This window comes from Chamaea fasciata, unplaced genomic scaffold, assembly GCF_029207755.1.
Source record: "Chamaea fasciata isolate MVZ Bird 193981 ecotype frontalis unplaced genomic scaffold, bChaFas1.0.hap1 SCAF_1, whole genome shotgun sequence".
Classification (NCBI taxonomy): Eukaryota; Metazoa; Chordata; class Aves; order Passeriformes; family Sylviidae; genus Chamaea; species Chamaea fasciata.
The window spans coordinates 16,717,944-16,745,263 of NW_027094086.1; the positions used below are offsets into that span (position 1 = coordinate 16,717,944).

The 27,320-nt window shown below is 36.8% G+C and overlaps 1 protein-coding gene across 3 annotated transcripts in view; it reads left to right on the plus strand.

Moving 5' to 3' along the window:
- Window positions 1-27,320, plus strand: part of CSMD3 (CUB and Sushi multiple domains 3) — a 593,609-nt gene that overhangs the window by 559,682 nt on the left and 6,607 nt on the right. For all 3 annotated transcript variants that reach the window (XM_066177261.1, XM_066177253.1, XM_066177270.1), the window contains 7 exons: window positions 6,327-6,500; window positions 6,766-6,839; window positions 15,040-15,151; window positions 16,572-16,751; window positions 20,328-20,393; window positions 22,443-22,601; window positions 25,826-25,938. In XM_066177261.1, coding sequence (XP_066033358.1) covers window positions 6,327-6,500; window positions 6,766-6,839; window positions 15,040-15,151; window positions 16,572-16,751; window positions 20,328-20,393; window positions 22,443-22,601; window positions 25,826-25,938 — 878 coding nt within the window. The remainder of the gene's footprint in view (window positions 1-6,326; window positions 6,501-6,765; window positions 6,840-15,039; window positions 15,152-16,571; window positions 16,752-20,327; window positions 20,394-22,442; window positions 22,602-25,825; window positions 25,939-27,320) is intronic.

Sequence of the window (27,320 nt, forward strand, 5' to 3'; positions counted from 1 at the left end):
TATCTCTCCCTGTCAAAATTTTTCTCTATTTTGGTTTTGTCCCAGTCCTAAGAAAGCATATCATATAGATCATCTTTTCTTTTCCTTTTTTTTCAAATTATATTCTCGTATCATCAACAGTTTCTGACTGCTGCTTAAACTCTATGAGCCAGAGGTGAAACATGATGAAAGGCATTTTTTCTCGAAGAAAAAGAACAAGACAACTATTTGTTGCTTAAATTCTCTATGTAGAGCTCTTCTAGAGTCCACTATACTGTGAATATCAGGGACTATGGAAAATTATTTTCATGATTTGTTCTTGATTGAAAAATGGTGTCCTTCATTCATTTTTCGACACCATGAGCTAATTATGATTTTTAAAGTTGGAATACTCAATACTGCAGTATACTCTGAAAAAGTGGGCTCTGCCTTTAAACTTTTTAAAAGGGATATTTAGCACAGAATGCATCTGCCTAGGAATTAAAGGCTATTTCATGAAGATTACATTAACTGAATGTTGTTGATGTACAGTGGTTACCCATTGGCTTGCAAGAGAAAACAATTGGCAGCTAGTGCTTGTCAAAAAGCTTAAGCCAGTTTCTATCTGGCAGAAATGAGGGGGAGCTGGTGAAAGTCATTCTCACTAAGCAATCTTTAAGCAGTTCTTAACATCAGAAATTTAGTTCCTAGTTTGGTTCCATAGAGCCTGTAGCTGAAGATATGCAAGGTATAGTTATGACATAGGATAATTATTCAGATGGGAATATGACTATGTCCTTGATTGAGTATTTGTCATCTATGACCCAGTAAATTTGTTTGCTTAATTACTCATGCAGTAATTTCAGTACAGGACTGCTGGTTTTATAAGCTTGGCAATAGACGGCCAAATGGTAGACTATGCCAGAAAATTCCTAACTGCAGATATAACTTAGAATCATGGAATTATCAAAGAATATAATGAATTGCAAGAGACCCATAATGACCATCGAAGTCCAACTGCTGGCCCAGCACAGAACAACCCAAGGAGTTGTATCCATGAACCTGAGAGCATTGTCCAAAGGTTTCTCAAACCCTGTCAGGCTTGTTGCTGTGACCACTTCCCTGTGGTCACTTCCAGTGCCCACCCACCCTCTGGGTGAAAAACCTTTTCTTGATATACAACCTAAACCTCCCCAACACATCTTCATATCATTCCCTTGGGTCCTGTTACTGGTTACCACACAGAAGAGATCCATGCCTGTCATTCTGCTTCGCCTTGTGAAGAAGCTGAACACCACAATGAGGTCTTGCCACAATCTCTTCTCCTCTAGGCTGAACAAATCAAGTGACCTCAGACACTCCTCATGCCAACTTCCTCTCAAGGCCCTTCCCTCTTTTTGATGCCCCCTTTTGCATACTCTGTAATAGCTTTATATTCTTATATTGTGCCACCCAAAGCTGCACACAACATTCAAGGTGAGGCCGCCCCAGTGCAGAGCAGGACAATCCCCTCCCTTGCCCAGCTGGCAATGCTGTGCCTGATGCCCCCCAGGACAAGGTTGACTTTCCTGGCTGCCAGGGCACTGCTGACTCACGTTCAATTTGCCATCAACCAGGACCTCCAGGTCCCTTCCTGCAGTGCTGCTCTCCAGCACTGTTTTCCCATTCTGGATGTACATTCAAGGTTGTCCCATCCCAGGTGCAGTGCTCTTGTTAAACTCCATGTTGTGGGTGATTGCTCAGTCCTTTGATCTGCCTGGATCTTTTTGCAGGGCACAGATGCCTTCAAGTGAGTCAACAGATTCCCCCAATTTAGTGTCATCAGCAAACCTACTTAGTATACCTTTGAGTCCAGGTGTTTCAGGAATCTTCTGGACTTGTTTGTACCAGCTGTGTGGTATTCACAGTTAGAATCTGGCAAGCTCAAGTGCCCCAAAAAGATAACAGAAATCGATTTAGAGGTCTCCCTTAGTTCATTGAAGAATAATTTGCCAGTGTTAGCAATCTGACTGTGTGTCCTATAGTAGACTCCCATAAAAACATCCACTTTGTTTATGTGTCCCTTAATCCTTACCAAAGGCTCTTAACATACCATTATGTCCTGGGTTTAGCCAGGACAGGGTTAACTTTTTGCAGCAGCTGGGAGGGGTCAGGGTTAAATCCCAGGTGTTATTCCATGACATCTCACATCACTGCCAGGTGTGGGGGAAAGGAAGTTGGCTTCCGAGGAGAAAGGCATTCCTTCCAGTCAGAAAAACATGATTGTGGTCAGATCAGGTTGGGCTCTGTAGTAAACATTTTGCAAGTAAATCACCCTCTTTTTTGCACACTTTTGTAATTAATATTGTTACTGTTACTGTTTGTTTTCTTATCTCATTGCAATTGCCAGTAAATCATTCTGATCTTAACCTGTGATCTCTGCCTTTTGTGTCTGTAATTCTCAACCCCAGCCTGAAACCAGAGGAGTGAAAGATAGCAGCAGGGTGCTTTTGGGGAATCTCAGTGGGGGGCTCTGAATTGGGCAGTACCATTCCTAAACCAGGACACATAACAAACAGCAAGCTCTGCCACCCCCAACCCCTGCCTGGTCCCCCACCTCATTTGTCATACTGATCTCTCCTGAGGGGTGTGTAACCCTTCATACTGGCACACCAGTCAGAGGACTGATCCCACCAGCTTGTACTTGTGCCAAAGATGTCTATTTCATGGGCTGAGTCGAGGCTTCTAGGTCTTCATGGAGTGTCAAGTTTGACGGGCCAACCGAGGAACAAGAAAGTTGGCTGCTTGGTGTAGAGTAGTTTATTACATGGCTAGATCAGTCTCACAAAGGTAGAGTGTTACAGTCCATGCCATCATGCAAAAGCTTTCTGGCATAGAGTCCCCGTGTCCCAAGCAGAAGCAGCAGCAGCAGTTCTGGTACAATGCATTATATTCATAAATCATACAATCAGCTGCAAACAATGCTATTACTGTCTTTTTGCGCCTATCCTGGTCTAACACAGTCGTGCAACAATGCTCATCTTTTCTCACATAAGGCCTATGCATATAGCCTATCTATTCTATCTAGCAACGTTAGCAGTGCTATGTTATGTCTATGTTATGTCCAGGACTTAGTGGACTTTGTAAGAGGTAATGCTACTGAACTTTAACTGGACTTTAGGACTTTTCTATTAACTAATACAGTCTCTTTATTTGCTTAAGGCACTTAAGGCATATTTTTACTTACCTAAAACTAAAACTTACATTCCCATTTCATGTCTTTGTGGCTTTATGTATCTCAGTTTCTCCGAGGGTTTCAAACCTCTGCATTCCTTTCTGCCTCTAAGCCTGTGTGCACAGGGTCCTGGGATATTTCTGTCTGGTTTCCAACAATGGAGAAGACTGTAGGATCTCACTAGTACTCAAACTCTGGCAAGTCTTCCCACTGCTTATCACAGATGCACCTGGTTTTGTCTCTTTCCCTCTTCCAGTGTAGTTTAAAACTCTACTGGTCAGCCCTTCTACCCCCTGCACAAGAATCATTTTTCTCTTCTGAGAAGAGACAGTCTTCTGTCTGCCACTGAATAGCAGTTGATCTGATGTTTTATAGGCCAGAATATGAAAAAAACCCGAAGTTCCTCTGATGACATAATCCTCAGAGCCATCTGTTGATCAGCTGGGTCTGCCCTTTCCTGATACTGAAACGATCAAAGAAAACACTAGCTGTCCTCCTGATCCTTCAAACAATTGTGCTAAGGCCTGAAATCTCTTTTGGTTACCCTTGGACTTCTCTTTGCTACCTCATTGCTGTGGACATAAAGAACAACAAATAATAATTAGAGGGTTGTACCAGACTAGAGAGTTTTCTAGCAATGTCCCAGGCTCCAGAGAGCCAGAAGGCTTCTCCCTGAGTAAAAATAGTCCGGTTGGCATATTGGGTTGCCAGATTCCCTCAGAGGGATTCACCTATGAAAACCACCACTCTTTTTATTTGACAGAGGTAGTCATGATGTAGGGGGTAGGTTATTTTGCTCTGCAATTCTAGAAAGACCTTCATCTGCATCTTAAGTTGTCAGTCCATCTAGTTCCAGGGCCTCATACTTATTGTATTAGGGCACCTAAGAAGATGAGGCAGGCTGGGAAGGGATTTTCCTGTCCCCACAAGTAATAACCTACTTCCATTTCCCCTCCTCTCTCAGATGCCCTCCTTGTGCTTGGTGGTGAGAGAGTAGGGGATCCTTTGTTTCTTTTGTCATGGTTGGCTGGTATATTCATCTCAGGGATGATCGAATATGATGTCACAAGTCAATCTCCTTATCTGATGCTCCTCAGCCCAAATGCCTCCTCAAGAAGATCAGCCACCCGGCTGAATATATCCTCTACCTGGGCACATCTTGGACAGGCATGCTCGCTGCTGCTGTCAGACATCGACAAGAAAAGTGCTGTTAATCGGTTAAATTTCTTCTAAGAATGAAGCTGGCCTCACAGTCTCAGTGCCAGAACTCCATGGTCCTGCTCTGTTAAAGGCTCTGAGTCCTTAGGAAACATTTCCATTGAGAGTGGAAACACTCTTAAAACTTCCAGGTCACTGCAACTTTAGTTTTTTTGCAGTCACCTGTTCTAGTATCAGAGGGAAACTGCTGTGTTTTACCGTGATTCCTGGTTTCCACATATACTGATATAAGGGGAAAATATTCAGTAGATATCCTATGACTAGGTCAGATTGACTGTCAATTAAGTGGTGGAGTTTACACAGTTTTAGAAGAAATGAATAAATTTACAAAAACCTCATTTTTGAATGTGAGAATTGTTTTTCCTTCGGAGTTGTTGCTTTGTTGGTACAAAGAACTGTTAGGAGACAATTTCAAGTCCCTGTATTTAAAATTTATGTTTCATGTATTCTCAAATTAAGACACAGAATTTTCCAGTGGAAGCGTAACAACCATAATCTGTCATTCACAAATGAAGTACACTGTGTGTACACTTTGTGGCACTATCCCAAATCCATAAATCTTTTCAAAATTTGGCCCATAATTATGCACACAGTCCACTGCCACCTAAAGTGATGAAATTGCATACAGTTCTGGTATGTTACAGATTAAGCCCTTTTTCTTCACCAGTGTGGGTGTGCATGGATTTCCCATACAGTCAATGTCTGTAGCAGGGAGCAGGAATATTTCATGACAGCAGGTCCTTTGGAAAGCTTAAAACATGGGTGACAAAGATAGAAACATTAAAAATGCATTTTGAAGATTGTTGTTTGACAGATGTAATTTAAATTATGTTTTAGATGAGAAAGATGGAGCACAAAATTCCACTGTCTGTACAGCATGTCTATTTAGAAACATTATTGAATGTGTACAGGTTAGGTTTTTTAAAAAATTACTGTTATTATTACACCCTTTTCTGTCTGATATGAAATTAGACTACACAATACTGGAATTCTTGGTGTGTCAAGGAATAATATAGTCTGATGATACAGGGTTTGCCATAGCTGATTTAATTTCCTGGGTCAATTATTCAAAATCTAGTTTTTTGACACTTTTCAGTACTTCATACCGCAGAAGAAGGATGGAAAATTTGCTATCTAGCAGTGCATTTACTTAATTATGACATGCTCTAGACACAAGGAATCTTTAGGTGATAGGAATAAGGTAAAAGTAGCCATTTAAGAACAGATTTTTATGAGTGAAATTTATCCTGTCTAATACAATTTATTAGTATCTGACTATTTGATTGCTACAGAAGTTTTTTTTTTAAGTATTTTTTTGTGTGTATGTTTCTTTCTTGTTAACGGTTCTAACTTTCAAGTATTGTGCTTCCATACATACCAAATCTTACTGTTCAGTGAAGGATGAGTGTCCTGGTTTAGTCACCCTAGGACAATGAAGAAGCAGGACTTTATGACTTCTAAAATCTATCTACTAAATCCTTTAATCATACAAAAATGTTGAGCACTGTGTAGGTGGCAAGAAAGCAGGAGAGGAGGGAAGATTGACAGGAAAGTTTGATGCACTCTTTGATTGCACTCTAAAGATTTGCAGATTAATGTGGTTTGGGTCAAGGGTGAATTGTGGATTTTTAGACTTCAATAAAATAAGTTGTTAATTTGATTTATTAAGTCTCAGGTACTGACCAAGCACGCTATGTAGTAATTTTGAACAACTATCAGAACTACTACAATCTGGCAGACTAAATATTATATATCTAGTCTCGCTGAATTCCTATTAAATGTTTCCATATTTGATCTGTGTTTAATAAAATAAGTACAAAATTTGGAGTAATTTCTTTACTTAGTTTAAGTGGGGTTTTTTGTTTGTTTGTTTTTGTTTGTTTGTTTGTTTTTAAATAAATGCCACATTCCATTTCTATCATGTCTTTTTTTACAGCAAAGTTTTGTGGTGACCCTGGAGTACCTGCTCAAGGGAAAAGAGAAGGAAAAAGCTTCATCTATCAGTCAGAAGTCTCTTTCAGCTGCAACCCTCCTTTCATTTTGGTTGGCTCCAGCACCAGGATTTGCCAAGCAGATGGAACATGGAGTGGTTCTTCTCCTCGATGCATAGGTATGATTTATTGGTTATGCCAATGTATTGAAATTTCTTTCAATGCTTATTATTCCTCTTCTTGCTAAGTCAATCTAGGATTTTTCAGTTATTCTGAATTTTCTTGGTGTTGTTCTATACTCTCTAAGAATCAAATCACTTTATTTTTGTGTTTGTGATTGGCTTATTGCATGTTGCTGAACAGGCTTAATTTCGTCATACATTTTTGTATTTAACTAAAATGCTGCAATTTGTTTTGTCTTTAATATATTGCAAATTTTTTTAGAACCTACTCGCACAGCATGTGAAAATCCAGGAGTCCCAAGGCATGGGTCACAAAATAACACATTTGGGTATCAGGTAGAGTATCCTTTTTTTTAATTAACTTGCATAAATACTTTTTGCCACCTCAAAGTCTGGAAACATCTAATTAGATGTTCAAAGACTGCTTCTGTAAGCGTTGTTTGCTGCTGTGTTTACTTATTTCTACCTGTTGGATTACACTAACTGTGTGTCCCTCTCAGATATGCACTACATGAAAACCTTGTGAACCTTGAAGGCTTTCAGTATCTCCCACCAATATATAAGTACTCCCTAAAATTTATTAAATAGTCTTTTTCTCCTTAAAAATGTGTATACTGTGTGCCAAAATGCTAGTGTAGACGTAGTCTAAGAAAAGGACTGGTTTGTTTTCGTTTTGTTTTGTGGTGTTTTAATTTTTTTTTTTTCTGAGAAAAAATATGTTTGGAACCACAAATGAATTATGGAGTCACAGACCTGTTAGGAGGACTTCTAGTCCACTCCCTCTTCTCAAAACAGGGTCAGCTAGAGCAGGTTTATGAAGGCTGTCCCCAGGTGGTTTTGAGTATTTGCAGAGATGGAGACTCAACAGTGCCTCTTGGCATCCTGTTTCAAGTTGATCACCCATGCAGTGAAAATGGACACTTTTTTGTTACATTTAAAAAGAATTTCTTATGTTTCAGTTTATGCCTTTTTCTTCTTCTTGTGTCTCTGGGCAGCACTGAAGAAAAACCTGCTTCTATTGCTTGTCCTGCTTCAAGGGTTGTTTTTTTTTTTTTTGTGGGTTTTTGTTTGTTTGTTTGGTTGGTTTTTTTGTTTGGTTTTTTTTTTTTGTTTTTTTGTTTTTTTTTTTTTCAGGCTGTATAACCCCATATCTTTCGGCTATTCCTTGTATTTCAGATGCTATTGTCCCTTAACCAATGTTATGGCCCACCACTGGACTCAATATAGTATTGTCCTTGTCTCCCTTGCACTGGTGAGCCCAGCACTGGAGCCAGCACTCACGACTCACTGGGGCTAGCAAAGGGGAAGAAGCACCTCCCTTAAACTATTTTCAATGCTCTGCCTGATGCCTCCCAGGAGACTGTTGACCACACTTTATACAAGGCTGTGTTGTGGCAAATGGTGCTTGCATATGTTCTTGTTGAAAAAAAAAAAAAATTGTGAAACTGAAAATTATTTTGAACTGCTGATTTTCTGATTCAAACAAAACACTGATGTCAGTGAGATGTTTTCATGAGTGAATAGTTTAGAGATACAAAAATGTACCTTATAATTTGCTAGGAATCTTGTGAACAAAGAGAGAGCCTGATCTATCCTGTGACATCTGTGTTTGATGTCAGGGCTGAAAGCTTCAGGCACATGAGGAGTACCTAGCAGAAGAGTACCTAGCAGCTCCACAGCTGTATGAGGTCTCTGTCTAGTAGCAGGAGAATAAAAACTGCAGATTTCCGGAGATGAGAGAAAGGACTGAGTGAAATTTGAACAAATCTACAAAATGAAATTATTTTTTAAAAGCAAATTGTAGCTAAAGACTTTTCAAAGTTTCATGGCCAGAAATTTCTTTGGTTTATCCTTTTGGTGGCCTTTATGTGGTACTACTCAGGCTTGGTTTTTAGCAATATTTGTGTTTTCAGATTGTGCTGGATGACAATCATATTCAAGTGATAATAAAATTGCCGAAGTTTTCTCTAGGGTCTGAAAGTGCTGCTTTTTTGCCAAGATAGGATGAGCAGGGGCAGACCTTAGGCTAACTTTGTTCGATTACGATACAGTATTATTCTAGAGGACAGCTCTTTATACAACTATGTATCAAATAATTTATTAAGCATTTTCTATAATTTTATTGTCACAGTTTCTCTCACATATTAATGAACTTTAATTGAAGAAGCTAATGCAGTCTCTCATTTTTGCTGTACCTGTTGTGAGTAAAATATCACTCGCAGCTAGCATGGAACTGTAAAATATCAAGCAAAATGTCAATTGGCAAATCAGTTGTAAAATAAGCCTAAGTGTTGACTGGCAGAGTTTACAACCCTATAAATTCTAAATAAACAATTATAAGGTTAGTGCCCAGTGTTTAAGATGTGTGTGCTATAGTCTCTTTACCCAGCCAGCAACTTATTCTCATGTTCCCACAATGAATTTGATTTTATGTAGTAACTAAATGGGCAACTCTTGGTTACTCTAAGTATGATTGCTTAGTTAATACATAACAGGGTAGAAGTATCAGTCATACAGATGAAGCTGAGCTTAGCTCTTGATTGGGTGGAAACAATTGTGAAAATGGTTGGGTATAGACAAGTTATTGTCTGTAGATCCCAGAATAAAATACTGCATTATCATTTATTGTATAATGGTATGACTCCTTTAAAAACACAAAAATATTGTAAATTGATGTATATTATGCTATAATTAACTTCCTGTGTGAGTGGGATAACACTGATTTTTACTTCTATCCCTAGTAGGAAGGTAAAGAAAAATTCTAAATTGTTCCAAAATACCGATATGGGTTTTTTTGTTTTGATTGCGGTTTTGTTTGTGGTTTTGTTTGTTTTGTTTTAACTCTCATAAAGGGTTCATATTTAAACTAATATTAATAGGGTAATTTAATTGACATAATTGTTAATGTTTAAATTTATTTTTCTGTCTCATAAAAACAATACCAAGCTGTAGCCTTACGCTTAGAATTGAAGTTTTTGCATGTGGAATCCTGTTTTAAGTATTTTTCATCAAATGGCACTAACTCCTCTTTTATCTGACAAAAATCACTGACTGACACTTGCTTTTCACAATACAGATATCAAGTTATGAGCTTCCCCAGCACCATTGTTTTGTTCCTGTTTTTCCCCCTACTCTTGATTATCTGTTTTCCTATTTCATTGATTGCACTGAAAGTTCAGGCAAACACAAGATAATTCTAGGCTTGACTGAAGGGCGTATCTAAATCTGACCTCCTGGAACCTACACTAACAAATATCACCACGTCACATTTGAAGGATGTTTCAACTATTAAATAAGAACTTTGTAGATAAAGAGGCAACAGAATTTTGCATGGACTTTATTGTTCAGTATTGAATTCTTCAGACGGAAGCAGATCAGTTTCTTATGTCTTGAAATAATATCAGAACATCAGTTTAGTAGTACTTGGATATCTGACATGGCATGGAAATAAGTAGCATTATCTGTTTCAATTGTTATGATTACATTTTTCTAGGATGTTTACCTTTCATCTGAGCCATTTTTATTTGACAGATCTACTTTAGCAGTGTGTTACAATGGAGACAAAATAACTTTAGAACTTAGTGAATCCTGACTTCATTCTCTAATCTGGAAAATAAATCACTCCTTTTAAAGAAACTGTGGGATAACTGTGGGATTTTAAATACTTCTTCAAATATATTGCTAGAAACATAGAAAAGTGCTTATAGCACTTTCACCATAAGCTATTGTAACACAAGGTACTACTGAATTGACGAAACAGTTTAGAACTGCTCAGATCAGCCAGTCATAAATATAAGATTTATTACTTCTCATACTTTTCCAACATGTTTTCTAGAAATTCAGCTATCTTCTCTTATACTGAGGCCTAAATTGAGTCAAAGAGCACTCTTAATTTAAAAAGGAAAATAGGCACAATGCAGCAGGGGTAGCCCTCTGCTAGCTCTTGGGTTCTGTCTTATGAAATTCTGTATGAAACTTGATCTACAGATGTTGAGCAGCCTTGCAAATAATCTTCTGTGAATGTAATACTTATAAAACTTCAGAGTTGATTGAATTGTAGGATGAAGTTCCAAGAGAAGTGCTCTACTCCCACCATATAGCTGTCTCCATTAGCATAGTTGGCACCACCGCTGCATCAATGAAAATGTAATTTAAGCCATATCAGACACCATGTATTTTCCTGCTTTTCATTGTCCTGAGGTCTCTGGTGTCAGTGTGTTAGTTTCACAATCTGGAGCTTCACTGGAACGAATATGATTTTTCTTCTTCTTTTCTTTTTTTTTTTGTTTCTGTTTCACCTGGGATTATTTGTAATGTTTCTAACACGCTTTTACGCCACTGAAACCACAACTCATTATTATACACATTATGTTTCAAACTATACTGTAAGGTACATTTCACCTATGTTAGATAGTTGTTCTATTTTACCTCTGAAACCTGATCCTGTCCAGGCCTGTATGTCTTTAAGGGTGAGTTGTTCGTAGCAACAGGATCTCCAGTTCTAAGATTGTGTTTCATCAGAGTCAAACTGTAGTCTTCTTCACAGCATCCTGTTGTCTGCATTTCTCAAGGGCTTTGCTGTCGTTTCAGTACCAGGCCTATATTTTTCTGTACTGCATCACATTAGTGGGAAATAGTTCATTCTGCACATACTAGATTTTTTTTTTTTTTTTCTGCTATGGATATAAATCCGTGGTTGTACCATACAAAGATAAAGAAAGGCATAAAACCTGATCATAGCTACCTGATCACAGGAAATTTAAATTTACAGCTAAAACAAGTTTAGAAACAAATCAAAAAACACCTGAAACTGAAAACTCCAGGCAGCTCAAGACTTTCAGACACAGGAAGCATGTCAAGACCTTCAAGACCCAGTGGTCTTGCAAACTCAAAACCCTGTTACAAGGGTAATAACGTATTAGTGGGCTACCAAACTACAGATATAGTGAAGAATTCAGGAGTATGTTTTCGTTCACTTAAAATGTGATGCTAAAAGACTTATTGAAGATAAATAACTGGCATTCCCTTAGTGTCTTAGTTCTTTAGCACAAATTGCTGGGGATGGAGAAATTTCTGAGAGTATCTTCATGTTCTTTGGTGAACTGAAATCTAATAAAAAACCTGATTGTAGAGCAACTCATGAGAGTTATAAGTATCTTCTAATCCTATAAGAAATAGAAGAAATAAGATGCATAATAACTTATTATTTTGATAATTGTTATACTTTCTTATCATCTTATTTGGTGAAAAAAATTATCTGAAATACTTCATAAATAAATGCATGTTGATATTTATGCATTTTCTTCTCATATTGGTATTTCTCCTGTTAAAGAATAACAAATATGCACTCTTTGGGGTTTAGAAAAGCAAACAAAAAAAGAAAAAAGTTAATTATGATGTTAATTTTGGTAATATCGAAGCTATAACTGACACAATAGAAAAGGCAGCTATAGAACATACATGATCAAGCACTATTTTTCTTTTATTTATTGTATGAAAACACTCTTGCCCAGAGTACTAATGCTTCTACTTGAGCAGCAGAATAAAAATTAGGACAAATCTGAATATCTCAGGACTAGGAAATTTTTGCGCATTAATACTGTATTGTGGCGCCACCTGGTGCCTCTGACATAAGAATATTGCAAAGTAGGCCACAAAACTTTCTGAAATTACTTTTATTTGTTTAATAATTACTATACATATCCTATATAATTAATTAACACAAAATATTGTTATTACATATTACTTGTAATTTTTTTCATTTATTTTTAATCCTGAGCAGCATGGCAGCACTTCTTAAACATCTTCATCCCTTGGGCAACTGTTGCATTTTTGATGCTGCTTTGGTGCTTTCATATATAAAGGTTGTGTTTCTTGTGAAACCATAAAATCATGGAATGGTTTAAGTTGAAAGAGACCTTCAAGATATTATAGTTTCAGCCCCTCTGCCTGGTCTGCCTTGTGGTAGACCAGGTTGCTTAGAGCCCCATCCAGCCTGGCCTTGAACACAGCCAGGTATGAGGCATTAACAGCTTCTCTGGGGAACATGTCCTAGTCTCTCGCCACCCTCCTAGCAAAGATCTTCCTCCTAGTATCTAGTGTAAACCTACTATGTTTTGAATCTATTCCCCCTTGTCCTATCACTACATGTGCCTGTAAACAGTCCCTTTCCATGTTTTCCCTTCAGTTACTGGAAGGCCACAATTAGGTCTGAATGAAGCCTCTTTTCCAGGCTTAATAAACAGGTCTCTCAACCTTTCCTCAAAGAAGAATCCCTCAGAACATTTTGGTGGCCCTCTTCTGGATTTGCTCCAAGTCGGTGGTTTTCTTGTGCTGAGACACCCAAAATGGGACAGAGGACTCTGGGTGAGGTGTCACCAGAACAGAGTAGAAGGACAGAATCACTTCTCTCGACCTGCTGCTCCACACTGCTTTTGATGTATCCCTGGATACAATTGGCTTTTTGGGCTACAGGTTTACACTGCTGGGTCATGTCCAGCCTCTCATCCACCAGCACCCCCAAGTCTTTCTCAGCAGGGCTGCTCTCCCATCTGTTCAGATCACAGCCCATCCCTACTATAAGGTGTAGTGCAGCACCTTGAACTTAGTCCTAGTAAACCTCTGGATGTTCTCATGGGCTACTTCTCAAGATTTTCCAGGTCCCTCTGGATGGATCTCTTCCTTCAGGTGTGTCACTCATACCACACAGCTTGGTGTCATCCACAAATTTGCTGAGGGTGCACTCAATCCCTTCACCTGTGTTATTAAGGAAGATATTAAATAACATTGGTTCCAATACTGAATCCTGAGGGACACCATGTGTCATTGATGTCCACTGGGATTCTGAGACATTGACCACTACCCTCTGGATGTGACTGTCCAATAACTTTCTTATCCATCTAACAGTCCACCAGTCAAATCCATCTTTGTTCAATTTAGAGAGAAGGATGTTGTGGGGGACTCTTTTCAAAGGCTTAACAGAAGTCCAGAAAAATGATATCTGTAGTGCTTCCATGTCCACTGATGTAGTCATATGAACACACCTTTCTTAAGGCTAGTGCTTTCTTAAAGCAATATATTGATGTTGATTGTTTTAACTGGATCTTTACCACACACACACAAAAAAAGCTTCTATTGTGACTTGGAGCAATTTCTAAAATTTGTAGTATTTTTCTACTTTGTGCTTAGCCATGCAAGTGATTTAGTGTATTTCCTTCAAAATCTTTTAAAAATAATTGCATAGTCCAGTGAGCACAGAAAAGAGCAAAATAAAGGGAGATTAATTTTAAAGCACATCCTGTGTTGATGAGCTATTATCTGTAGTTGGTGGGTTATTATTAAATTTCATTCTGATGAGAAACTTGAGCTGAAATGGAATAGTTCTATAAGGTTTCAAATGAATACTTGTAGGTGTGAATTGCTGTTTCCCAGTACCAAACTACCAGGAAAGAATCCACATTTTACCTTTGAGCATCAGACTGAATCAAGTGTTATGCATTTAAACAAAATGATTAAAAATCAAACCCAAACCAGAACTCTAAATGTGCTGTCACAGATTGTTTAAAGTTTTCAACTTCTTGTTTAAACATGAGTTGATAAATATATTAATACAGATCACTGCAAAAGAGTAGATACGATCTATGCACGTTAATGTTTGAGTTAACCACCCACAGTACGTAATACAATACTCTCTGAATGATGGACTTCTAATCTAATTTCCTCGCTTTTGATGGAAACTAAGAATTATTTGCATTTTCATAAATTTCACCATGACTGGACATGCTGAACAAGTTATTCCACTTTATGTTTGTGCAGAAACTGTAAGAATTCTATTTTCCTTTTTATGCAACACATACTCTTAATAAGGATAATAATTAAAAGCTAAACTCAGATGAATTGCTATTGAAAATTATGTACTTGTGCTTCAGTTTCTATTATCAGTGGGACAAAGAGCTGTTATTCTTTACCTCTTCTCATCATAAAACAAAATTAAAATATCATAGGAACATTCTGAAGCATGAGACAGTGTTGTTGACCCTCTCAGTCTATTGTAATCAAATATTTCTCATTATAACCTGTGAATATACCCACTGTTCCCCAAAAGGGATCTAGTTCAAAAAAAGTCCAGCAGAATCTAATACTCATTTCAACTCCGTGACTCGCCTTGTTTGTAGCAATTTTGCCCAATTATCTCTCCTTTGGTCCGGAGTGGAGAAGGCACCATAAACTTTGTTTCCAAACTCACAGTTCATCAGCTGTTTCAGGCCCAATGCAACACACTAGAGAGACCACAGAAGATGACGATTCAATTTTCTTCCATGGAGGATTTAATTTTGGGGGGAGAGAAATTCTACTGAGAACGAAGCAATTTTTTATTTCATATCAAATTGTTCTGTGAAATTAATTTACTTTCCAGAGAAAGAGAATCACAACTTATCAAGTCTTTATTATGTGAAGGAGTGATCAAATTTAGGAAAAAACATCCCAGCTGATAGTTGCTCATAACAATATTACTGTGTTTTCTACTTTTCAACAGGTGGGAAATGTTGTCCAATTTCAGTGTAAAAAAGGACACCTGCTCCATGGCTCAACAACACGTACTTGCCTTCCTGATCTGACATGGAGTGGAATCCAGCCAGAATGTATACGTAAGAAATTATATTTATTTTCCTTTTCTCAATTTTTTTAAATTTAGATAATTCAGCTGCGGTAACATTGCCATAGAGTTAATGTATTACTTTGTTAACTGAAAGTTAAAGAAATTTGCATTACTAGATTACAGCAGCTAGAAATATGATTCTGAGTGAATTTTTGTACAATAAACAATGGAATTAAAAAAAAACCAAACCAAAAAAAACCAAACCAAAAAAAACCAAACCAAAAAAACCCCCCAAAAAACAAAAACAAAAACAAAAAAAAAAACACCAAAACAAAACAAAAAAAAACTGAAACAAAACAAAACAAACAAAAAAAAAATCAGAGAGAGAGTAAGAGAAAATAGGCAAATCTTCATTCAAAGTCAATTTTCATTTAAGAGGGTGCAACCCTTCCAACTCAGAGAGGCGTTGGTGAGAATAGGACATATCAGAAGGACCTATTCTAAAATATTCAGGAAAGCATATAATTAAAATCAGTTCTAGTAAAGAGTTTGAACTGTTTCCCAGCCAAGGAGTTACAGTATTTTAAGATGGGGAAAAAGGTGTTTTTAATTGGAAATTTTTGAATCTGAAACAGAGAATCTTTTTAGAGTATAGACAGCAGCACTTCATTTCATAGATCTTTTACACTTTGGTAAATAATGATAATTCACTGAAGATATAAGATCATGGTTAATCTTTCTAGTTCAGCTATTCAGCTGTATTTTTCTGGAAATAGTCTTACCCTGTAAGGTCTGACCCCATAAAATCGCTTCAGTGAGTGGAGAACATATCCACAGAAGGAAACAGCATTACTATTATTTCAGCTGGTGCTAGCATTAATCTTAAGAAAACAGTAAATCAGTAGCTTAATGTGTTGAAAGGTGAACTCTGCTCTTGAAGGTATGCTCTCTTTGAGATAACACATAAATCCTATATTCTGATGATTGTTAAATACACAAGACTTTTCATATGACATCAGAATAACTTAATTTTTCTGATATTTACAACTCACTTTCAATTTCTCCTTGAACTTTCATACTGATTTCCAACTGACCATTTACTTACTGTTATACAATTCTACATATATATCATAAGTGATGTAAGTCACAAACCATTATTGCTTTTAAGTCTGGTATGATGTGTGCTGTTTCTGTTCTCAAATGCAGACAATTAATTTTGTTCACACAAGTGCATTTAATTCTGTTCTTGATCCCTTGGAATTGAAAGGTCCATGTTTAAGAGTGTATTTACAGACTTGTGATGATATTTTATAGACTATATAGTAATTTATAATGTGAATTAAAATATATTAATATGTAATTTCTATTTTTTTTTACTGTCTTAGTTTACTGTCAGAATGGGCATATATTATCTTTTCAGAAATATTTTCAATATTTTGACAGAAGGATATTTTATCTTTTCTTTGTAGCTCACAGCTGTAAACAACCTGAAACACCAAGTCATGCTAATGTTGCAGGAATGGATCTTCCGTCACTTGGTTATACATTGATTTACACTTGTCAGCCAGGCTTCTTCTTGGCAGGAGGATCAGAGCACAGAGCCTGTAGGTCTGATGGCACATGGACTGGGAAGGTTCCTGTTTGTGAAGGTAAGCTCTTCTGCTTCTGTTGCATCTGCCATCTGTTTGTCATATTTCAGTACTTTTCTTTACTTGCTGTTGGCACGTGCACGCCAACAATTTGATTTGGCCCAGTCAGAATGTTTTTATGAAAGGCAGGTCCTGCTTGATGTACCAAATCTCCTTCTATAACAAAGTGACCTGCTTAGTGGTCACTCAGTCCTTGGTACTGGTGAGACCAAACCTTGAATAGTGTGTTCAGCTTTGGACCGCTCACTCCAAGAAAGATATTGATGCACTGGACTGTTCCCAAAGAAGTTCAATGAAGCTGGTGAAAGGTTTGCAGCACAAGGCTTATGAGGAGAGGCTAGGGAAGCTGGGGGTCTTTATCCTGGAGAAAAGGATGCTGAGGGGAGACCTTATTGCTCTCTATAACTACCTGAAAACAGGTTGTAGTGAGGTAAGTGTTGGTCTCTTCTATAAATTAGCAAGTGATGGGCGGAAATGGCCTAAAACTGTGCCAGGCAAGGTTCAGGTTGGACATTATGAAAAATTTTTAGGAAAGATTAGGAAGAGTTGTCAAGCATTGGAACAGGCTGCCCAGGGAAGTGATGGAGGTAGATGTGTAGATGTGGCATTTAGAGCCATAATGTAGTGGAGGACTTGGTAGTGTTAGGTTAGCTATTGGACTGTAAGATTGTAGAGGTCTTTTCCAACCTAAATGATTGAATGATTCTGTAATATTTGAGAAAGATGTCTAAAGTCCAAGAAGATGAGTCACTGAGTCACTGTGTGAAATTAATCCATAGGATTTATTATTATTTTATATTTTTATGTAAGGAACTGTACACTACTAGAATAAAAAGTGCACCTACTTTGTCCTTGCTGTTCCAACCTTTAATTTTGTTTCTAATTTTTACTACCCACTTTGTCACGGTAGGACATGAAAAACACGATAGCCAAGTCATGGTGAGAAAGGCAGTTTTCATGTGAGATAAGTAATATACTCAAGTGTAGGAACTGTTTGGAATTTTATTTCCTGAATAATTAAAGGCCTTTTCAGATTACTGTTACCTAATGTTTCAGATGTGGTTATCCCCAGGGCTCTTACAGAGGCATTCAAAGGCTTTGTAGCCAAACACTGCTACTTGGAAGGGAAATAGGAAATGAATAGTTTGTATTACTAAAAAACAGGTGTCCTGGAATTGCATGCCAGGCAAGTGCTGGGGGAAAATAAAGCAGAGCTTTGGGAAAAGTCTAGAAAGCTAGAAGCCAGGAAGCTTATGACTTGTTCAATAGTTGGAAAGTATTGTGCCAGGCCAAATGTGATTCATAGATTGTATTTTGATTCAAGAATTTGTTGCTGCTGTTAAAAGAAGTTGTTCACCTCTTATTGTATACTTCACAAAAATAACTTGGAAATAGATGAAAAGGAATAAAATATTTGGAGCTGAGAGCTCTAAAAGGATGTGTAGGGGAATTAAACTAGAATTTGATCCTTTAAATACAAAACTGTAATCTTAAAACTCCTACTCAAATATCTGGACCTAGAAACTTAAACTTCATAGTTAACTGGTTTTAATTTTGGATTTGTATCTCACATTTGTTTTAAGTTTTATTTTCAAATTTCAGTTGTGGACTTGACTAGAAATGTATTCAACTTGGCAAGGCAAATTGACTCATCATCTTTTTATGCTAAAGCCCAACTGGAAAGTGTGATCCAGATATTTCTAACCTGAACTTAATGTAGTCAGAAAGCATATGCTGTTGAACCATGCCCTCCAGGTCAACAATGTACAGTGAAGCTCAGTAAGTTTCTTTCAAAAAAGAGAGGAAATAGAGGTTAATCAATCAGTAGTAACCATCCATGGGAATCTTAAGTTGTGTTTCAACCCTTGCCCTTACTTCTTTACAGTTTTAACATACATGAAAAGAAAACAACTTTTGCAAAAGCTAACATTTATTCTCAAAAACATTATCCTTAGGTCTTCCTTGCAAAAGTTTCCTTTTTTATGCAGAAAAATACTCAGATCAGTGGGGAAGAGAGTTTCTTTCTTGTGTATTTTTATACATGGATTGGAGAGGAAAGTCCTGGGTTCAAGGCCAAGACCCAAAATACAAAACTTTGAAATCACAGTTGGAACAAGGAATTGAGTCTAGTGCTACATGAGAATATTTTTACATTAAGAGACAGAACTATTTGTCTTCTTTATGTTCCTGGGAATCCAAATTAGTTTCTTCAAAATAAAAAAGCTTCATCTTCAGGAAATTATAAAGTCCTAGGGCATTTAGTTCATCATCTTCAGTGGGGGGAGAGCTCCTGCTCTAAGCAGAGAAGAAATTATATTCTTCAAATTCCAGTTCTCGTATCACCTGAGCAGTTGGAGATACTGTGGACTGCCTCTTTCTCTCTCTCTCTCTCTCTCTCTCTCTCTCCTCTCTCTCTCTCTCCCTCTCTCTCTCTCTCTCTTTCTCCTCTTTCTCTCTTCTTTCTCTCTTTTCTCTCTTTGCTCTCTTTCTCCTCTTTCTCTCTTTCTCTCTCTTTCTCTCTTTCTCTTCTCTTTCTCTCTTTCTCTCTTTCTCTCTCTCTCTCCTCTCTCTCTTTCTCCTCTTCTTCTCTCTCTCTCTTTCTCTTTCTCTCTTCTCTCTCTCTTTCTCTTCCTCTCTCTTTCTCTTTCTCTTCTCTCTTTCTCTTTCTCTTTCTCTTTCTCTCTCTCTCTTTCTCTCTCTCCTTCTTCTCTCTCTCTTCTCTCTTTCTCCTCTCCTCGTCTCTTTCTTTCTTTCTTTCTTTCTTTCTTTCTCTCTCTCTTTCTTTCTCTTCTCTCTCTCTCTTTCTTTCTTTCTCTCTCTCTCTCTTTCTTCTCTCTCTCTCTCTTTTCTCCTCTTCTTTCTCTCTCTCTCTCTCTCCCTCTCTCTCTGTCTCTCTCTCCCTCTCTCCCTCTCTCCTTCTCTCCTTCTCTCTCTTTCTCTCCTTCTCCTCTCCTCTCTCCTTTCCTCTCTCCTTTCCTTTCCTTTTTTCCCCTTTAAAGAATCAGGGACCTTCTCCTTCAATATTAAGAGATCAAGGCAGCACCTATGAGTTGTCAGTCTTAAACACCAGATGTCTCACTCAGTACTGTTGAAGATGGTTAAGTCCAGGAGAGAAATGATTTCAAGTTTCCTTTGTTATGTGTGTCTTCACTTTTTGGTCTTACATTCAACTCAATGCACTGTTCACTGTTCCTAATCCAAGTGTCATAGCCAGGATTAGATGCTATATTAGAGGCCATCTCACATATTAGGTGCATGGTTCACGACTGTAAATTCTGAAACATGGATTCTGAAGTGAAACCCTGTGCTGTTTGACTGCTGAAAATGACTTAATGGCATCCAGGGGCCTGATTTAGGAGGATATGAGGGAACAGAGTAAATTTGTGTGCAAGTGCTCCTGTGATACTAAGGTTTGATGCCAACTGAAATCTCATTTGTATTTGAGTTTTAAACATCATCCTATATGCTTTTTAACAAATAAATTCTGTGATGGAAATTATTTTCTTTGTTTCTGAGTAACTACTCAGAAATACTGTTACTGATTTATCTTTATATCATTTATTCTTTTTTTAACAGCTGGTTCTAAAATATTAGTGAAGGACCCCAGACCAGCGTTAGGAACACCAAGTCCCAAACTAAGTGGTAAGTACTTCAGAGTTTATATAGTTATAAACCATTTCTGTAGAAAAAAACAATGAGGATCAGATTAGTGAGATTGCACTCAGTGGTTTAGAATGTGTAAAAGAGATTAGACACTAGATTAACAAGAAGGAAAAGATAATTAAATTATTCCCTAATTTTGAAGTCCATCTACCATATGGTATAATTTATATCTATATACAGTTTCTGTTATGTAATGAAACTTTTAGTGAAATCACTGTATTCTATGTAAGATTCTATGTGATTTACCTATTTATTAACTGAACTAACCTTTAAATAATTTAAACACATTTTGCAGTTTTCTTCAGTCGTGCCCTTTTTTTACGTATTTCTAATTTAAATTGCTTTACCTAAATACTTAGTATTAGCCTTGAATTTAGCCTTTTAGGGAAAAAAAATCTAATTTTAGCTGAGACAAGGTAATCTCTCCAATTTTGGCTGAACTCTCCAGTTTTAAAAAGATTTGCTGAGGACCCTATTTGGATGTCCTGACAGGAGAAGCTCTCTGTCCCCTGAAGAGATTTTTTGAAAAGAGCAGTCTCCTTAACTAAAATTAACCTTTGGCTATAATGAATCTATTGAATTTCTACTGATAATGGATAAGATTTAAAAGTAGTACTTTAGCATATGGGGATTTGGGGATAAAAGTAGTATTTTAGCATATGGGGGATTTTTAACATTTTGTGTACTAGTTCAAAAAAATGTTTTTTGATGATGTGCTGCTGAATGGTAGACACCAAGTTTTAATTCAGAAAATTTTCATTCCTTTTGTGCAATCCCAATTAACTGCAAATATAGCACATAAAGATAATTTTTTTTCAAAATTAGGAAAATATATTTCAAGCTGATTACAAATAAACAGCATCAGAGCATTTCCACCATGCAATTTCCTTGCTTGCAGGTCCAGTAACCACGTGTTTTTTCAAGAAACATATAGAAATATACATGCATATACAGAGACAGAAAAACTAGGAAAGCTCCTTTACCCTTCATGGAGAAGACCTGTCTTTGTGTTGCATAAAATAAATGATGAAGGAAAACTGTGGGTATTCCTATGTGCCCCAGTCTTGGATTTAGGGGTATCCTGAAAGACACAAGGGCAAACATTCTTCTGTCTTATCTGACATGAGATGCCAATGCACACAAGAACACAGAGCTTTAAGTTCAGTGTGAATTACTTCAAATAATGTGATAGTGCAGATTTTAAATAATGAATTTTATAGAGATAACTCGGATACATCACTTTAGAAAATGTAGTAAGCCCATCCTAAATCACTTTTAATTTAATTATTTGAAAGGTATCTCATGTTAAGATTTTAAAGATTTGCATGCATCAGTTTTTACGTCATAGGTAGATTTTTGTTGTTTTGACGGGGGGGTTTTTTTGTTGCTGACATAACATTACTTAAATTAATAATTTTTCAGTTTGCTAATGATAAGTATTAAATGTTAGGGTATAAACCTAGCATATTTATTCCCTGGCAGACTATGATCTGTTTTAAATTTTTAATTAGAGAATTAATTTTTTTTTTCTCCTGGTGAAGCTTTTAATGTTTTTTAAGTGTTGGAAGACAAGAAAAAACTTCTTACATATTTTTTTCATTAGAAAATTTGACTAGTTAATAAAGAAAATGCTTCTAATATTTCATGTCCTTTAAAGAAAATGCTTATGAAAATGTTGATATCTAAATGGATACTAATTTCTGAAAAATTCAATGCTAGCCATATATCCCTAGCTGTCTATGCTGGTATGAAAAAGATTCTACAGTGAGTGGAATATGATCTTCTGGCTAATGCTTTTAGAATTTGTGAAACTGGCTAACTCTGGAGAGGTCCATATTTTGGGAAAAAACAAGATGTAGTTGTGGTTGTGTTCTTCAGTGCAAATACATTTCTTTCATAAAAGTTCATGCCAGGTTTCTATGTTTTATATCTGAAAATTATGCCTAGTAGATTTATAAAGAGTAAGGGAAAGAAAATGAAAGTACTACATATTGCAAAATGTATTGAAGCGTGTTTTTGCTTTTGTAGTTCCTGATGATGTATTTGCCCAAAATTATATATGGAAAGGATCTTACAATTACAAAAGCAAGAAGCAACCCATGACTTTGACAGTCACCAGTTTCAATGCAACTTCAGGAAGAGTAAATGCAACACTTACAAACAGCAATATGGAATTGCTGCTATCAGGTATGGGTTAGAGGAAAACAAATTCCCTCTTTTTTTTTCATTTTGCTATCTTACATACATTGGTTTCCTGTAACTTGCTGCATAGCTTAAATTTTATTATCTTATCAAAGAAATTTTCATTGCATTTCAGTTACTTTTCAAATTCTTTTCCACTTCTTTCCTTTGCCTTGTTCCCTTTTTTTTTTTTTTTTTTTTTTTTTGTTTTTTTTTTTTACTTTTCCAGGTTTTTACTATGTTTTGAATTAATAGTCAATGAGGACTAAAAGAATTATATTAATTTTCATGTTTATCTTTAAAACATTTTAAATAAACTTCAAGTACTGTTCCTGAGATTTTCTTAATTCTTAATTGTAAAATTTCCCCACAGTAGCCAGATACTGACCTAGATTACCTAAGGAGTATGGAAAGAAACTTGAGCTGACACTTATTAGGTTTTCTAAGTAAGAAAAAAGAAAGTTAGAATCACAGAATTTTTTAGGTCTAAAAAGACTTCTAAGATAACCTAATACTGCCAAATCCACCCCTGAACAATGTCTCTGGAAGTGCCACATTAAAATCTTTTAAATACCTCCAGGAATGGTGACTCCACCACTTCCCTGGGCAGCCTGTTTCAATGCCAGGCAACCCTTTCAGTGATGAATTTTTTCATGGCCAATCTAAACTTTTTCTGGCACAACTTGAAGCCATTTCCTTTTATCTGACCACTTGCTGCTTTTCTCAAAGCACCAAAATGCACCTTGCTTCAGCTTCTTTTCAGATAGTTGAAGAGAGGATGTAGTCTCCCTTCAGTCTCCTTGTTTTCCAGACCTAACAACACGAGTTTCCTCAGACTCTCCTCATAACAATTGTGCTCCAGACCCTTCTCAGCTCCACTGCCCTTCTCTGGACATGCTCCAGCACTTCCATGTCTCTCTTTTAATAAGGGGCCCAAAACTGCATGCAGGATTTAAGGTGTGGCCTCATCAGTGCCAAATATGGGGGGATGATCACTGCCCTGGTGCTGCTGACCACCCTATTGATTATAGAAGCCATAATGCCATTGGCCTTTTTGGCCACCTGAGCTCACTGCTGGCTCATGTTCAGCCATGACCAGCAACCCCAGGGCCTCCCAAGCCTGAAGAGTTGCCTGAGGTTGTTGTGACCCAAGTGCAAGCCTATTGATCCAAACTGTCCAGATCCTTCTGCAGAGCCATCCCTACCCTCTAGCACATCAACACTCCTGCCCAACATGACATCATCTGCAAACTGACTGAGAGTACCTTATCCAGATTGTTGATAAAGATATTAACCACGACTGGCAACAGCATTGAGCTCTGGGGAACACCAGTTGTGGCTCGCCACCAACTGAATGTAACACTAATCAACACAAATCTCTTGAGCTCATCCAGCCTGTCAGCTTTTTACTCAGTGGAGAGTCCGTCTCTCCAGCCCATGAACAGTCAGTTTCTCCAGGAAGATTCTGTTGGAAATGGTGTCAAAGGCTTTACTAAAGTTCAGTGAGACAGCATCCACAGCTTTTCTTTCATCCACTGAGTCACCTTATCATAGAAGGAGCCCAGAGATCCAAGCAAAATCTGCCTTTGAGATTTGCCTATTTGACTGGACCTGATCTCCTGGTTCCTGAGAGGGATGGTCTACAGGAAGGGTGTAATGAGCCACAGAATCTGTGTTTCTGCTGAGATCTTATTTCCCAGTATTGAGTAGACTGGTGAATTTTTATCACTAGGTTTGTCTGTTAAATTATTTTGTAGGTGTCCTTTAAAAAATCATGCTTGACAGTGGACTGGATGTTTTCTGAGTGATAACCATGCTTGTCTTCGTTGTGTGTGAATTTTTTCTATTGTATTAATTTTATCCATGTAGTTTTTGTGATGAAATTAGAAATAACAGATGTAGTGTTTTGTATTTTTAGAATTAGAAAAGTAAACCTCCGTGTTTTCTAACTCAAAACACTCCTCCTCCAAATAAAAGGTTCTTTCAACTAGACACAAATGTGATTCCAAATGTCCTTTTGCACTCTATGTAAAGGCGTTACACATGTCATCAGGTAATTAGTATTTTTTTTTTTTTTTATTTCCCTGTTCTACAGATAGAGCGCTGAGATCTTGTATACTGAAAGAGTATCTTAGGGCCAGGGAAGTAGGGATGGATCAAAAAAAAAAAAAAACATTTATATGCTACAAAACTGAATTCACCTATACTCAGTTTGTAGTTTTCTCAAATGAAAAGTAGTTCCCTCCTCCTGCATAATTTACTGTTTTGCATTCCATCATTTGATGAATCTTTTTTTACTTCTTTTTATTTTGACACCTGTGCTTGCTGTAATTATGCATAGAAAAAACCCATCTTGCCAAGGTTCATTCATTCGAGCTCAGTGCAGTGTTAACACAAAAGTCTTCTCATTAGCTCAGAGATTATTTATTTGTAATGATATCTCCTATAGGGCAGTCACCAATCCTTCCTTAATGTGAAGAAGACTTGTTTTTTCAATTTGGGCATGATCACAAGAAACATGAATTAGGAATCATTGCCCATGGAAGATGAAATCACTAAACATATTGTAGGATTTTATTTTCATTTCCAAATTAACCAAAAATGATATTTGGGTTCTAAATAATTATTCTGCAGGAGTAAGAATGAGTCAATAATTTTGTCTACAAAGTAAATAAGGTTGCATACAAGTCTTCTCATTATATGGAAGAAACTGTTTTGCAACTGACTGCACTAACTGATGAAGAACAATCCAATCCAAAAAAAATATTTTCAAATTATTATTTTTTTTTTATAATTTAGCAGCAGCCCTTGGAATAGAATTTGTGTGTGGATGTACCTATTATGACGTTTTCTATGTAATGACTAAATTATATACATTGAAAGTAGGGATGTGAGTTTTAAATACACTCTTCCTGATTCAGAACAATATTTTCCATTTCAAATCAGATTGCTGTCAATGTTCTGCCTAAGGCTTGAAGTAACAGCTGTGTGTATAGGGTTTCCCTTCTCTCCTCTCTACAGGCTAAGCTAAAAATTGTTTCTATTGAAATCTTATGATTATTGACATAATTTCAAAATCGAGTGCATCTTTCTAAACAAACAATGTTGACAATTGGTATCTATTCTTCCTGCTTTTCTTCTTTGAGACAAGAGATGATGTGTTTATTCTCAAAGATTGTATTATTTTTCTAGTCAACACACATATGAATTTTTGAAACTATATTCTACAGGAGTGTATAAAAGCCAGGAAGCTCGGCTAATGCTCCACATATATCTCATTAAAGCACCCTCCCATACATCTGCAAGCAAGTTGAAAGAGGAAAAATGGGCTATGGATGGTTTTGTGAGTATACTTCTGCTACAAAAGAGAGGGAATTTTTTTGTATATGATTGAAATCATGCTGGTTTTTACATCCAAAAAATCCTGAGACAGATCAAATGGAATCATTTTAGCAAGGCTGAGTCATTAAATTACATGAAAATTTTCTTGTAAAATGCAGATCCATCCAAGGGAAAATATGGGAACAGTCATAGAGTGTAGGCAAAATTATAATGCGTGTTAGTACAGAAGCCTTTCTTGTACGTTTCTTTATTCCAATATATTTGGAAATTTTATCATAATTAAACATAAAACCATTTTATGATAATAAAAGTAAAGGTGGTAAAGGCGAGGGTTAAATAGCCCAGGTTTCTGGGGTGTGATTAAACCATGAAAAGAAAATGCCTTCCATGTACAGATGGAGAAAAAAGTTGATTTTTTAGAAAACAAAGAGCCTAAAATTATTTGGATGAGGATGAACACTCATACATCCTTACTACACCGTCTGATTTTTTAAGGAATTTATCTGTTTTCTTATGTTTTGCCTATTGGTTAAGCAACCACAGGGACACCACTATGCGTGTACATGCCATGTCTACATTGAATTGTACACATAAATTTATATTTTTATGACAAGTGGCACTTGTTGAACTATATATTTTTTAAAGGTGCAGAGTGAAAACCTTTAGCCTTTTTACTGGTGCATTTATTGCTTGATGAGTTTCGTTTAACTGTCTTGACTTGTACAAACTTCAGGCTTCACAAATATGCTCCTGAGGCAGCAAAGCAAAGAATTTACTTTCAGACTTCTAAATATACAAAAGTAGACAGTATGCTCCCTACATTCTATATGCTATTTACATACTGTTCTTACTTGATCTTTTTTGTCTTTGAGTCTTGGAACAGCACAAAGAGGCTGCTTTAGCCCAAAGTAAAAAATTCACCAAAGAAAGGCATCCAGACTTCAGTGAGAACATAGCTTCAGGTCACTGCTGAAGATACACTGTGTGTTGAGAAAGGGCAGCTTAAGGGAAAAGCTTGAAGGAATCTACCTAGAAAACACTCACTTTGAACCTAATCACTCTTCTTAGAAGCAAATATCTGTCCAGTTGTATACAGTACACTATTTTAGACTTTACTTACTGTAATAGGAGAGATAATCATAGGATCACAACCATCCCCTCCTTCCCACAAGCCTTTTAGTTTATACTAGCTTATTTTGCCCTTGTAACAAAGTCTTATTCAATTCTTCTGATCCATGGCTATATAATTAAGTGTTTATTGGGATAGGCACTGAGAAAAATCAATTTCAATTAATTTGAGGTCTGTTTTTATTTAGTTCAAAACTAGCTATTAAAACCTCATAGTTGCATCCTTAGGATTATGTGCAACATACCTTTTTCAAT